General features: G+C 33.9%; 1 protein-coding gene across 6 annotated transcripts in view; it reads right to left on the bottom strand.

Annotated features, from left to right (window-relative positions):
* Window positions 1–13,844, bottom strand: part of SSBP2 (single stranded DNA binding protein 2) — a 334,593-nt gene that overhangs the window by 47,647 nt on the left and 273,102 nt on the right. For 3 of the 6 annotated variants that reach the window (XM_030927331.1, XM_010386032.2, XM_010386035.2), the window contains 3 exons: window positions 12,845–12,911; window positions 12,064–12,134; window positions 5,015–5,106 (listed from right to left, as the gene is read on the bottom strand). In XM_030927331.1, the coding sequence (XP_030783191.1) occupies window positions 5,015–5,106; window positions 12,064–12,134; window positions 12,845–12,911 (230 nt within the window). The remainder of the gene's footprint in view (window positions 1–5,014; window positions 5,107–12,063; window positions 12,135–12,844; window positions 12,912–13,844) is intronic. The other 3 variants (XM_010386037.2, XM_010386033.2, XM_010386036.2) reach the window with 1 other exon arrangement.

The following is a 13,844-nucleotide window of genomic DNA, read 5'->3' as shown; positions in this document are numbered from 1 at the left end:
TTCCCCTTCCTTTGAATCACTATGACAATGAAAATTTTTAATTAAAAAATCCCTTGATTCTAGAGACTTTAAACCTAAAATTCTAAATCAGGAGTGTCCAATCTTTTGGCTTCCTTGGGCCACACTGGAAGAAGAATTGTCTTGGGTTACACACAAGATACACTTAACACTAATGACAGCTGATGAGCTAATAAAAAAAAAAAGAATCACAAATAAAATCTTGTAATGTTTTAGGAAAGTTTAAAAATTTGTGTTGGGTCACATTCAAAGCCATCCTGGGCCATATGTGGCCCACAGGCCACGGGTTGGACAAGCTAGTTCTAAATGTTAGATAAAGAGGCTGTGCAAGTTAGTTATTATATTACCCATATTTGCATGGAATATTTAGAACTATTTTTAGTTTCGTTTTGAGATTCCCTAGGGGTGTGAGCAGCAGGGAAGGGAATGAGTCCTGTCCCTGGGCTCTATTAGGAAAGCCCAAGTGGAATTTTTTCCCAATTCAGTTTAAGGTATAGAAGATACCAGTGGGGACTTGATAAAATTTTGTGCATAGGGAGAAAGAAGGTGAGGGGCATTTGTATTGATTTTCTTTGGAAATTGTTGCCTCTCCAAGATGATGATGATGATGATGATGATTTTACAATTAATTACTGGAACACTTTAGAAAAATGATTTTACCTATAGGATTCAGTGTCCTAATGGATAGAATCTAAGGTAAAACATAAGATATGTGTTGACCAAGTAAAACATTTGGGTAGTAAGGTACATTCATATGATTTCTTTAATGTTAAATAAAACACAGTAAAAAAAACTTGAGAACATTTATCTTAAAACAACATAAAAGTACACCATATGCAGATCCTGGCAAAATTTATATGTAATAATGTTATGTAGATAACCTTATAATTTTGAAATATCATAACCAAACAAGTACTGTATGAATAAGATGCATAAATATAATAAAGTATTTTTATTTTCAAATTTGTCTAATGTTAAACATGCTAACCTAAATGTTAAAATATTAAATATTTAATTTAATTGTATTAAATTAAATGTTACATTTATGTCATAACATTATATATTTCAATTTGATAAATACCAATCTAGTTCCAACATACTATGTATTTCATAATAAATTTCATTTTACTATTAAGTATTAATAATTCACATGGATAAGTTAAATTTCTCCTAACATTATCATTGTGTTTGAAAATACTTTAAGTTTCACAAGTGTTTTATATAAAGTGAGGGTTACAGTAGGGAGCAGTTCTATTAGAACAACTACTTAAGCTCAGTAATTCCCACTCCTTTTGAGGGCCCTCAGTATTATTAAGAAAGTAATTTATAAACTATAACATAGGAATCATTTTGAATGAAAATTTCTATATAAGTATGGTTTGAAGTAGAATCATGTTAGCCTCATTTAAAAATGAAGAGAGGCTGGACATGGTAGTTTATGTATGTAATCCCAAAGCTTTGGGAGGCCGAGGCGGGTGGATCACTTGAGCTCAGGAGTTCAAGACCATTCTGAGCAACATGTCAAAACTCCATCTATACAAAAATACAAAAATTAGCCGGGCATGGTGGCACATGCCTGTGCTCCCAGCCACTCAGGAGGCTGAGGCAGGAGAATTGCTTGAACTGGACAGGCAGAAGTTGCAGAGAGCTGAGATCGTGCTACAGCACTCCGACCTGGGTGGAGAAGCCTGAAGTTTTTGGTAAGGAGGTTGATTTTGATGAAACCAAATCAATCACTATTACCAAAGAGAAAAATTCTCTTTTCTTTTTTTTGTTTTTGGTTTGGGTTCTTTCACCTAGGCTTGAGTGCAGTGACAGGATCTCGGCTCACTACAGCCTCCACCTCCCGGGCTCAAGCTATTCTCGTGCCTCAGCCTCTCAAGAAGCTGGGATTACAGACACCTGTCAACATGCCTGGCTCATTTTTGTATTTTTAGTAGAGATGGGGTCTCCATATATGTTGCCCAGGCTGGTCTCAAACTCCTGACCTCAAGTGATCCGCCTGTCTTGACCTCCCAAAGTGCTCGGATTACAGGCATGAGCCACCATGCCTGGCCTGAAAAATCCTCTTTCTTCTGTTATTCATTATCATTTTATTTCAAAATGATAACTACACAACCTTCATAATTCTGTAGGATATAATACAGAACAAGAAGATCCTCTGAAATCCTTTTGGCTTCTTAGTATTGCTTAATAGAAACGTATACAAAGTTGAGTTAGGGGTGCTTTAATACTAAATCCTAACTTCTTTTGCAACTTGTAAAAATGTATTTAATTTAGAACTACATGATTATTCAAATTTCCTTTAAACAATTATCTACAATGCATTAAAAATTTATATTTTGGTCATAACTTATAAATGCTACTTTAAATTACTTAAATTTAGCTTTTGCTTCTAAGATACTAGTTACTAGTAAGTTTTTAAGTGACACAATATAATTTATCCTAAGTTTAGAGCATGAAAACAAAGTTTTTTAAACAATAAAGTTACCAAATTTAGTTCCAAATGATTTATTCTGCAATAAACAAAAACAGCTGTCAGTTAGAATACAGTATTTAATTACTTTAGTGACCAGGGTTGGGAATTTTTTATTGTCATCCTACTTTTATGGCAAATGAGAAAAAATGACAAGCTAAAGAAAAATTATCCAGATATGAGTCTCTGGCATGTTCCTCCTAACTCCTAACACATACATATTTTTGTTATTTAAATAGTTTAGTTAGTTCAAGACAGAGCTTAAGGTAACACCCTTCTAATGCCTTTTTCTTCAATTTTTAAGGAATATGCAAAATTCCTTAATGACATGAAGCTACAAATACGTTAGGAATACTGTGTGTATGCATTACAGTTAGACTTTGTTTTAAAGATAATAAATTACAAAGTGAATTTCAATAAAGCTTACCCTATTGAGTGCAATGGAGATCATGTGTTTCACTTTTTATGTCTCTAAACAAACCTTTGCTTTTTTGGGGCCGATATCAATATAATAGTTATACTCTTATAGAGCGTTCATGCTTGAGAAGTTTCCCTACTAGAGGAAAATATTTAAAAGTGTAAAAATGTAAATATTCACATTTCATTGTCCTTGAAGGAATCCTGATTTATAGAAAACTAAAAATGGTATATAGAACCTTACATAAAAGAAAATAGTAACAAAAAACGGAGATCAGAGTCTGCCAGGCTTAAAGGTTCTTTACAAAGAAATATTATATTAATAGTAAAATATTATGTAATCAAAAATACTTAAAAGTATCTGGGCATTAAACTTAAATAAGACACCCAAACCTAAATATCAACAAAAAGTAATATTAAAAATTTCGGCCATATTTTTAGTCTCCATAGTCTAGGAAATTAAATGCATGTACATGTATATGCTTAAGTATATCTGAGAAAGAAACTAGACAGTTGGAAGCAGTTATTTTAATCTCTCAATGGTCACATAAAAACAATTTTTTTTCTCTGAACAAGCAAAACTAAGTGGATTTAAAGTTGGCTGTATGACCAATTATAATGCAGAGTAATGTACAAATGATATTAGATACATTCTTATTGAATGATCATTCTGGGGTGATCATGGTATTCAAAATACATACTCCTTACATTTATACCTAGTATTCAACATTATACCCCTTAACATCTGCATTTTAAAGTAAGAATCTCAAGTGAGTACATTTTATATATATCTCCATCCTATTGGTAAGAGCTTCAGCTTTTGACATAATAAGCAGAAAATGCCACTCACTCTTTTTTGAAGCAACCATTAATACAAGGCCAAGCCTTTGAGGAATTTAAGAAGAGTCAGATTTCATGTGTATCCATTTTTACTTTAAAAGTAAAAAGACGTGATAGGAAAATCTGACCTACTTTCCCCCTGTTCTGTTAGTTTTAAGCCTAGCTGGTACCCACCTATTAACCTATTTTCTATTTCAGGCAAATTTGCTTTCCATGAAAATGGTTTCAGAAGCTTAAAAAAAATCCTACATAGATCAAAAGCGCTTATTTCACAGTGTATCTTCAATGCCATTAAATGATGGCAGAGTTGTTTAATTTGATATATAAGTAATCAGAACACGAACTGATGGAAACATATTTGAGGAGACACCCACAAACATATATGGAACACTTTCCTTATTTTTGGTAAATTTTCTTTAGGCCACAACATGAAACTGATCCTCTTGTGAATTAATGAAAGTCACTAACAAGCACCTTGTGTATATAAGACTTGGAGGGCAAGCTGGAATGAAAAATAAAAATTTCTTAACAAACTACATTATATTGGCTGATAGAAACAAACTACTCTCTTTGGGTTGGAAAGACGATTCCAATAAATATTTTAGTTTACTCCTTATCTAAGTGTGTCTGGAATTTTTCAAAACAAAATTCATCCTATACTATGGAAAGTTCTTTAATAGAGATTATAGTATATCACCAGAGAGAATTCTTCCTGTGTTGACAGTAGTCCCAACAAAGCAAAAGATATATAGATATATAGATAGATAGATAGATAGATAGATAGATAGATAGATAGATATAGATATAGATATATATGAGTTAAAATCCCCACTCATAGAATCACTATGTATCTGTTAAAAATGAGGATAACGGTATTCAATTATCTACTTCTACAGAGTTAAGTCAAAGTCCTGGTGTCAGCATCTCTTCATACTTTATATAATATATGGAGACTCTGTACTTATCAAAATGAAATAGACTAAAAGCTGTTATTTATAGCACTTGAGATGAAAAAAAGTAAAGGTTGCAAGGGAATAAAGAAAGCGTAAGAGATTATATTGTGAAAATGAAGCAAACACTACAGCTCATGTTTAGTTCATTTTTATACCACACAGAGACTGAGGTGCTTAAATTGTTTTACAAATTAATGTCATTTTAGAAGTTAGAAAATAGAACACTTTACTAAATAGAATAATATGGTATTATTTATATATATAAAAATCATCTACATAATAATGTAATATATAATATAACATTGCTTACATGTTCATTCCAGGCATTCCAGGGCCACCTAAAGCATTCAGTGGGGGTCTCATTGCACCTCCATAGTTCTGTAATGATAACCAAGGGTCAGACTACCACAAAACAAAAAAACAAAACCAAAGAGGAGGGGGGAAAGAAAGGAGAGCACGTTAATGATTTCCCTACATAACTCCAATTGGATAAGGCCTGTGTAATTCATTCTCTGAGGGGTCCACTCTTGTATTTTTGCTTGTATTTTAGCAATTACTTTGGTCTACGTCTTTTTAAAATCATGTGAATATGTATGACCACTGGAGCATGTTAAATGATTAAGGTATAGTTGCAATTATATTTCGATATATTTTATTAATATCCTAAGATATGTACAATAGTAAACATTTTCAAATGAAAAATATCATAAATCCAAAATTCAATTTTGAAAGAAAAGATTTATTCAATGTTTGAAATTGTCAGACCCAGAACAATGACATAAAGTCTGAAAACAAAACAAAACAGGTGAACCCAACACAAAAGAGTTAAATGCAAACTTCTATTCACAAAATAACATGTCCAACACAGAAATGCATTAATATACAAATACACAAAAATGTATAAAAACTAATATATACTCAAAATATGTATGCATGAATTATATGACTCAATCAGCTTCTGTTAATATCTATAATGTGTATTCAACAGATAAAAACATTTTAATGTTTTAACATGTACATCTTATTAGATTAGTTTAGTTGCCATAGGGACAAAAAAGTTAATTTTATCATTATTATCTTAATGTATTTTGACATTATCAACAACTTTCACACTTGGCTTTCTGATACCAATATTCCTCCAACTCTTCTGAGTACTCTTTTTCAATTTCCTTTGCTAGCTCTTTTTTATTTTGCTAACCCTTTAAATGTTGCTTTTCTCCAAGTTCTAGCTATAGCATTCTTTTTAATAAAACACATTTATGAGTAATCTTATCTGCCACCATTTGTTCAACAACTACTTATATGTGAGGAATCTCAGATCTTTATATCTTATCATGTTGTCTTTCCTAAGCTCCCAGATAACTCATACATTGAACTTCACAGGATTTGTTTCCAACTGGATACCATCTTACTCACATCATATCTAAAAGTAAACTCAACATTATCTTCTCATGACTGAGTACTTTGTACTGCCTTCCTCAGTGACTTCTGTGCTATCACCTTCCACACAATAGCCCAAGCTAAGAATTTCCAGGAGCTCCTTGATGTTTCTTCCTTTTCTTTCAAATTCCCATATCTAGTCAGTTACCAAAGTCCATTGATTCTACTTATGAAATAGCTCTTGAAATAGTTCTCTCCTCTTGTTACTAATCTTTGTCACTTACTGAGACTACTGCACTGTCTTAATTGGTCTCTCTGATTTAGTCTCTCCTGGTCCCAATCTATTCTCCAAACTGCCTCAAGAGCTATCTTTCTAAAACTCAGTCTTCTTCAAGTCACTTAGAAGCTGTGATGACCCACACTACCTGTCAAGTAAATTTAAACTTCTCAGCATGGCTCTATGAGGTTATTGGAGGCTCAGCCCCAGCCTATCTTTCCTGTTCTCATTTTCTATAATTTTCACCTTTATTCCCTCCTCCCAACCATACCCTACAGACTACTGGATTTAAGTTCAGAAGCACATAATAGACTTGTATACTCATGTTAACTCATCTTCCCTGGCCTTTAAGTAGTAGGTGCTCAGATGATAAGGAAATAAATCAAAGAGAGCAGGTCTATTGACTCCAGAGTGTAAGCCTCAATTGATAAATGACATTACCTAGTTACATGCTATTCTCATTATTTATTTACTTTTACTTTAAGGAAATCTTATTTAAATATCCAAATTTGTGAGCTATGGGACAACAGAATGATTTCTGTTCACACTTGAGACACTGGTTAAAAGGATAGCTATTTCCCCTAACTTCTGGATCAGGCATGGTGGTGGCAGCAGCAGTACGAGCAAGGGGTCTCTGAGATAAAGGTTAGTCATTGGAAACAAAATCTGAATGGTAAAATATAATAGAAATGCTTCACAAGGAAAGTCTCCCCTCTTTTTTGGTCTTAGAAGATCTCTGTTTTATTTCCCCTCATTTTTGATCTTAGAAGATCTCCGTTTTATTTTATCAAGGAAAACGTTAATTTTCCTTATAGCTCTGGACACAGGTAGACAATGGTTTCAATCTCTGTTGCCACTGCCCCATTTCCTCTGCACCTCTCTCTCTATGTGTGTGATCTTGGACAAATGATTCTCCCAATGATTTCCTAATCTTAATTTCCTTATTTGTAAAGTGATAGTATTATCTCCCTTATAGGCTTGTTGGAGAATAAAATGAAATATAAAGCACCTGTCATAGTACTTAGTGAATTAAAAGCACGGTATTTGGTGCTCAAAAATTGTAACTGCTAATTCTTTTTTTTTCTTTTAGCACTGTTAATAGGAAACCAACTTAAATGAGTCCTCTTTTCACTAGCTTCCATAGCCCTCAACTCTAACAGAATTACTTGCCTCTTTATGTAATGGCTCCACAAAAAGTATGTATAGTTATTATCTAGAGTTTTCCCATTATGTAACAGTTTTTCTTTGTGTATCTACACATCCTGCTAAACAATAAGTACCTTGAAGGCAGCATATCTAAGTTACTCATCTTTGTATACCCAGTGTTCAAGTATGGTGCCTGGCACACAGTAGGCCTTCCATGAATGATGAGCTAGTTGAACTGAATTGTCCCAGTAAATGAGTAAAAATTTTTCAATATATGCTTGATAGATTTGCAAAATATTTTCATTTAGTGAATAATCTAAAGCAAAAAGAAAGAAAAGAAAGAATAACAACTTGCTTTCCAAGTGCTATCAACAAAGGCAGAATGGGAAGACCTAATTTAGAATCACTGAATTTTAAAAGCCGATGGCAACTATACAATTCCATCTGGTCTAATCTCTCTCCCACTGCAATGTTCCTGACAAAATGGCTATTCAGATTCTGCTTGGAAAGTTTATGAAGTCTTTCCATGGTTGGACAATTTAATTTCTAGAAAGTTCTTCCCTGTACTGAGCTAAATTCTACTGCCCATCATAGATCTGAAAATACAGAATCAGTTTACTCTCTCCTTACCTGAGAGCCTATCATACATATATTGCCACCTCACCATTTTTCCACTCCAAGTATCTTATTTGGAAATCATATGTTCCTAGTTGTATATAACTTCTTTATCCTTCAGATTTCTAGAGAAACTAAAACTAGTTGGGTAGTTTTGGTTAATCACACGGCACTTACTGCCCGTAAGAACACAGGTTAGCTAAGTACGTCTTATTACAAAACCAAGTAGAAAACTGGTTTCATACATGACATTAGAAAAGATATTTTTCTTGATTAAATAGGTAGTTTTGTTTTTTTATTGAAAGGATACTAATATACTTTCACTTTAAAAATAATGTTGCACCACTGTATTTAGATTTAAAACAGATTAAGGGGTAGGGAAAAATATGCCTAGATTTGGAGCAAACCTTTTTTTCTTCATACATGCAATAAGTATTAATCATATGTTAACTATATTCTATGTATGCACTTTGCTCAAATCAACATAATCTAAGAATAATTAGATTTACATATTTCTTTGTTTTAGGAATTCAGTTGTTCTAATAGATAACTACTGTCCCCCTGTACCACACTGATCTTAAGTTCAAAAAGTTATGGAAGTAATATCTATGATAAAAAAGAAATGTGTATTTTGTTTGTGCATAAATCTAGAGACAATATTTCAGAGACTTTTTCTACAATACAACTAAAAATAAGGCAGATATCTTCTGCTCTTGGACAGCATCGGTATGATTAAATGTCTGTTATGACAGTTGTTTTTCCATTATCTCTCAAGAAACACAGCTAACCATTATTACAAATTTCATAGTTTATAATGTATATGTTTACATGTTTTATATACCAGGTCTTACGAAATAAATACGTCACAAGATTCTCCTGATTCCAAATTATTTTACCTGACCCTTTTTTATTGTACCATCATATAAATATGACTCCTGCTTTCACTTAAACATGATATGTATGTATAAATAATTTCCTTTAATCCTTATACTTTTTGTATTGTGATTTTAAAAAGTTACTGTAGGCATTTCTTATTTCTGAGGTAAATTCATACCAGAACACTTAATTTCCATCATATTATATAGAAATAGTAAGAACACTGCCAATCCACATGAAATAAACCACTCTCTCTGGTTTTAAAAATCCAAAAAATTGTCATCAATAAGAGCTTACCAGAAATAGAAACTTTCTTATTTTCTATTGTAATTTACTGTGCTGTAAATACTGTAAAACTGATTTTTAAATCAGACTCTAGTTTTTGAAGTATTAAAACCTAATACTAATAATAGAGGTATGATAACAATTTAAAGAGCAGCTAGCTGAAAAATAAGTGAATAAAGAATAACAAAATTAAAGGCATGAAGTTTTTGTGTATATTTAAATGTATTTATTAAGAAAATCTTTTGGAAAAAAAATCCTTTAACAGCCAGATTGGTTGGCTTAGTTTATTAAAGACTAAAAGTATACTTAGCCAATAAAATGCCTATAGAACTTATAAATTCTTATTACTAATAGCTTAATGATGATTGGTTAACATATATCATCATTCCTAATATGAATAGAAATAGGTAAGAATAATTCAAATATCTAAATGAGAGTTTCATTAGCTCTTAAGAAAATCCATTGAAAATAACTGAGCGTAAATAAAAGAAATTGGTTTCTTTTGGCTTTGAGGCTGCCACATATATTTATGTGACACCATTTGTTCCTCTTTCCTTGGAACTATATTTATATAGTGGGTTTTTTTCATATAATATGGCATCTCCAAAAAGTCTGGCTAAATGAACCCCATGTTTCAATATAGTTAATATATATAATTATATGTTGTTAGAAACAATACATATATACAATACGAACACATAATACAACATGTACTATTGTATGTAGGTCTGAGTCACATTATCTGGGTGTTGAGTTCTCAATTTTTTTAGTCTGTTGGGAGCACAGCAAAACATCAACTTAACTTTTAAAAAGTAGATAGGCCGGGCGCGGTGGCTCATGCCTGTAATCCCAGCACTTTGGGAGGCCAAGGCGGGTGGATCACCAGGTCAGGAGATTGAGACCATCCTGGCTAACATGGTGAAACCCCGTCTCTACTAAAAGTACAGAAAACTAGCTGGGCGTGGTGGCGGGCGCCCGTAATCCCAGCTACTCAGGAAGCTGAGGCAGGAGAATGGTGTGAACCCGGGAGGTGGAGCTTGCAGTGAGCTGAGATCGCGCCACTGCCCTCCAGCCTGGGCAACACAGCAAGACTCTGTCTCCAAAAAATAAAAATTAAAAAAAAATAAACAGTAGATATACAAAACAAGCTCCAAAGTACTGCTCATAATGCTCTTTCTTGGAAAGGAAAAATGAGTAAGTTCATTCTTTTAACCAGCTTTATGACATGTTAATCTCTGACCCACGAGGTAGAAATTTAAAATTCTGGATTTTAAATTAGTTTCTTTGAAAAATGACATTATAAAATTAATTTCTACCCCAAGCAATTTTCCTAAGAGAGACAAAAGGATGTTTTGGCTAAAATGGATGATATCCTGGAACAGCACACTTAAAATGTCACCAACAGCTAGAACAGGTTCAACCTCAGTGTATACTTCTGGGAAATTTTATAGAGAAGTCATCTAACATCTGATATATACTGAGAGTATTATGCTTGTTCAGTAAGACTCATTTTAATGTTTATTTCTAAGTAGTCTTCTACTGTTTTCCCATTCTACAGTGAAATGGTTGTACAGAGCAAATTGTCAATGACAATCTTTAAGATTTATGGAAATATATTTTATACTTACTCTTTAATATTTTCAATCAACTGGGTTTTATTTATTTATGTGTTATTTTTATTATTATTTTTTTGAGACGGAGTTTTTGCTATTGTTCCCCAGGCTGGAGTGCAATGGCGCAATCTCTGATGACTGCAAACTCCGCCTCCCAGGTTTAAGTGATTCTCCTGCCTCAGCCTCCCGAGTAGCTGGGATTACAGGCACCTGCCACCTCGCCTGGCTTACTTTTTGCATTTTTAGTAGAGACAGGGTTTCACCATGTTGGCCAGGCTGGTCTCAAACTCCTGACCTCAAGTGATCCGCCCGCCTCGGCCTCCCAAAGTGCTGGGATTATAGGCGTGAGCCACTGCGCCCAGCCAATTGGGTTTTATTTAACCTGACCATCTCCTCAGCATAACTAAGAAAAGGGTAACAGTTACCTTTTGAATAGTAATTATTATAATGTATTTCCATACAGTGTATTTTCTCAAATAAATTAAAGGCTTCAATGATAGCACGCTGTTAAAGTATGGTTTGCTGTTATATTGATTTGGCATGTCACAAATGTTATGCCCTCATGAGTCTAACAACTATGTTATATGAAGCCTATAATGCATATTATCATAGCCAGCAAATAATATAGTTTGTTTATATATATGAAGGAGGCAAAAAGCTCAGCATCTAGGTTTCTGCACTAATTTTTTTTCAGTGTTCAGTTTTATTATTTATTTATTTATTTTACTTTAAGTTTCGGGATACAAGTGCAGAACGTGTAGGTTTGTTACATAGGTATACGTACACCACGGTAGTTTGCTGCACCTATTAACCTGTCATCTAGGTTTTAAGCCCCGCATGCATTAGTGATTTGTCCTAATGCACTCCCTCCCCTTGCTTTCCACCCTCCTGACTGGCCCTGGTGTGTGTTGTTCCCCTCCCTGTGTCCATGTGTTCTCGTTGTGAGAATGTGCGGTGCTTGGTTTCCTGTTTCTGTTATAGTTTGTTGAGGATGATGGCTTCCAGCTTCATCCATGTCCCTGCAAAGGACATAATCGCATTCCTTTTTATGGCTGCATGGTATTCCATGGTATATATGTACCACATTTTCTTTACCCAGTCTATCATTGATGGGCATTTGGGTTGGTTCCATGTCTTTGCTATTGTAAATATGCACTGCTTATTTACCTGTGGTCCTAAGGGCACCATTCCTCTTGGAGGAGTCATTCTCTGCATTGGCCCACCCATATTTGGATGTCCTAAAAAAAGTATGAAGATATTAGCCAAGTAATGAGCATGACTACTAAACCAGAGGCTAGCAGCTTCCTCCCTCCTGGGTGTTATTGTCTCATTTACCAAGTGTCTGAGTACTGACACCATCTTACCTTGCATTCCAGACCACTTTTCCACCTCTTACCACTACCTACCCACACTCTCTATTAATGTCTTCACTGAAATTTTCTCCCTATTCTGTGGTGAATCAATTCTCTAACACCATTTGCTCCTCTTTCCATGGAACAGTACAGCAGAGCATTACATATCTGTGGTTACTAAGTATCTCTGGAAGGATTTGATTTTTAAGACTGTTAAACTAATCAAGCCCCTTGCTGCTTAGCACCTTCTTTCCTTCTGCTCATCTTTCAGATGGGCTAAAGCCTGTATCTGAAAAAGGCAAAAGAAATAATAAGTGATATTATCACTTAGCTTCCTATTTGTTAGATGTTATATAAAAGGTTTTAGAATTATTAATTAAAATATGGATTTTTGGATCTTCATGTATTCTTTTTCTTATGTTATCACTACCCTCACTATCATGCATAATTAAGTGAGCTGGAAATATAAATCATTTGGTCATGTTACCTAGAAAAATGCAACTGGTATAACTATAGGAGATTTACTTATACAAATACAATTTTCCTTAATTCCACGCTTCTGCACATCAATTTCCCTTTTACTTTAGAGTAGTCACCTTGTTGTCGAGTTGGATCCATTCCACTGGGGAGTAATGGCTGACTTCCTGGGACACCTCCAAGCGCCTAGCAATTTTTTAAGAAAAATAAAGAGCAATATTTTAAGTATTTATAAAATAAGTGCTTTAACAATTTCCTTTTAAATGCTTGTATGATAATTACAAGAATGCATTTGAGCATTTCTCAAGATTTCTTATATTTCACATTCATTTATGAGTTTTGCAGGTTTATATACCTTAAATAAGTTCTTAATTCTAAAAAGATTCTACTTTGTCCAATTTTGTGACAAATAAAATAAGCATTTTGAGGGAGCAAAAATCTATGCAAAAACTATCCTATTTCTTGCTGAGAAGTATTATGCCTTTTCCAAAAATTAATTTACTAAGAATACTGGAATAACTAAATTTTCCTTCTTATATGTAAATTCCCTATTTCTACAGAATATCTTAGTCACTTGAGATTACATAGCAGCAGGACCATTGAAAATTGTTTTGTAGTCACATTTTCCCTAAGAAATTATTTAGTGAAATAATACTTAAAAATAAGTTAAGCAGGCCGGGCGCGGTGGCTCAAGCCTGTAATCCCAGCACTTTGGGAGGCCGAGACGGGCGGATCACGAGGTCAGGAGATCGAGACCATCCTGGCTAACACGGTGAAACCCCATCTCTACTAAAAATACAAAAAACTAGCCGGGCGAGGTGGCGGCGCCTGTAGTCCCAGCTACTCGGGAGGCTGAGGCAGGAGAATGGCGTGAACCTGGGAGGCGGAGCTTGCAGTGAGCTGAGATCTGGCCACTGCACTCCAGCCTGGGTGACAGAGCGAGACTCCGTCTCAAAAAAAAAAAAAAAAAAAAAAAAAAAAAAAAAAAAAAAAAAAAAAAAAAAAATAAGTTAAGCAATTTGGGTATATGGAAAAAGGAAAGTAGAACTGACAAAGGTAGATATGAACTTAACAGGGTTTGTTTCCTGGAATATATACTGAACCATAAGTTTCTAACAG

The sequence above is a fragment of the Rhinopithecus roxellana genome, chromosome 3 (genome assembly GCF_007565055.1).
Source record: "Rhinopithecus roxellana isolate Shanxi Qingling chromosome 3, ASM756505v1, whole genome shotgun sequence".
Taxonomy (NCBI): domain Eukaryota; kingdom Metazoa; phylum Chordata; class Mammalia; order Primates; family Cercopithecidae; genus Rhinopithecus; species Rhinopithecus roxellana.
Note: the sequence above shows the minus strand (reverse complement) of the source record. Positions and strands in the feature narration are given on the sequence as shown.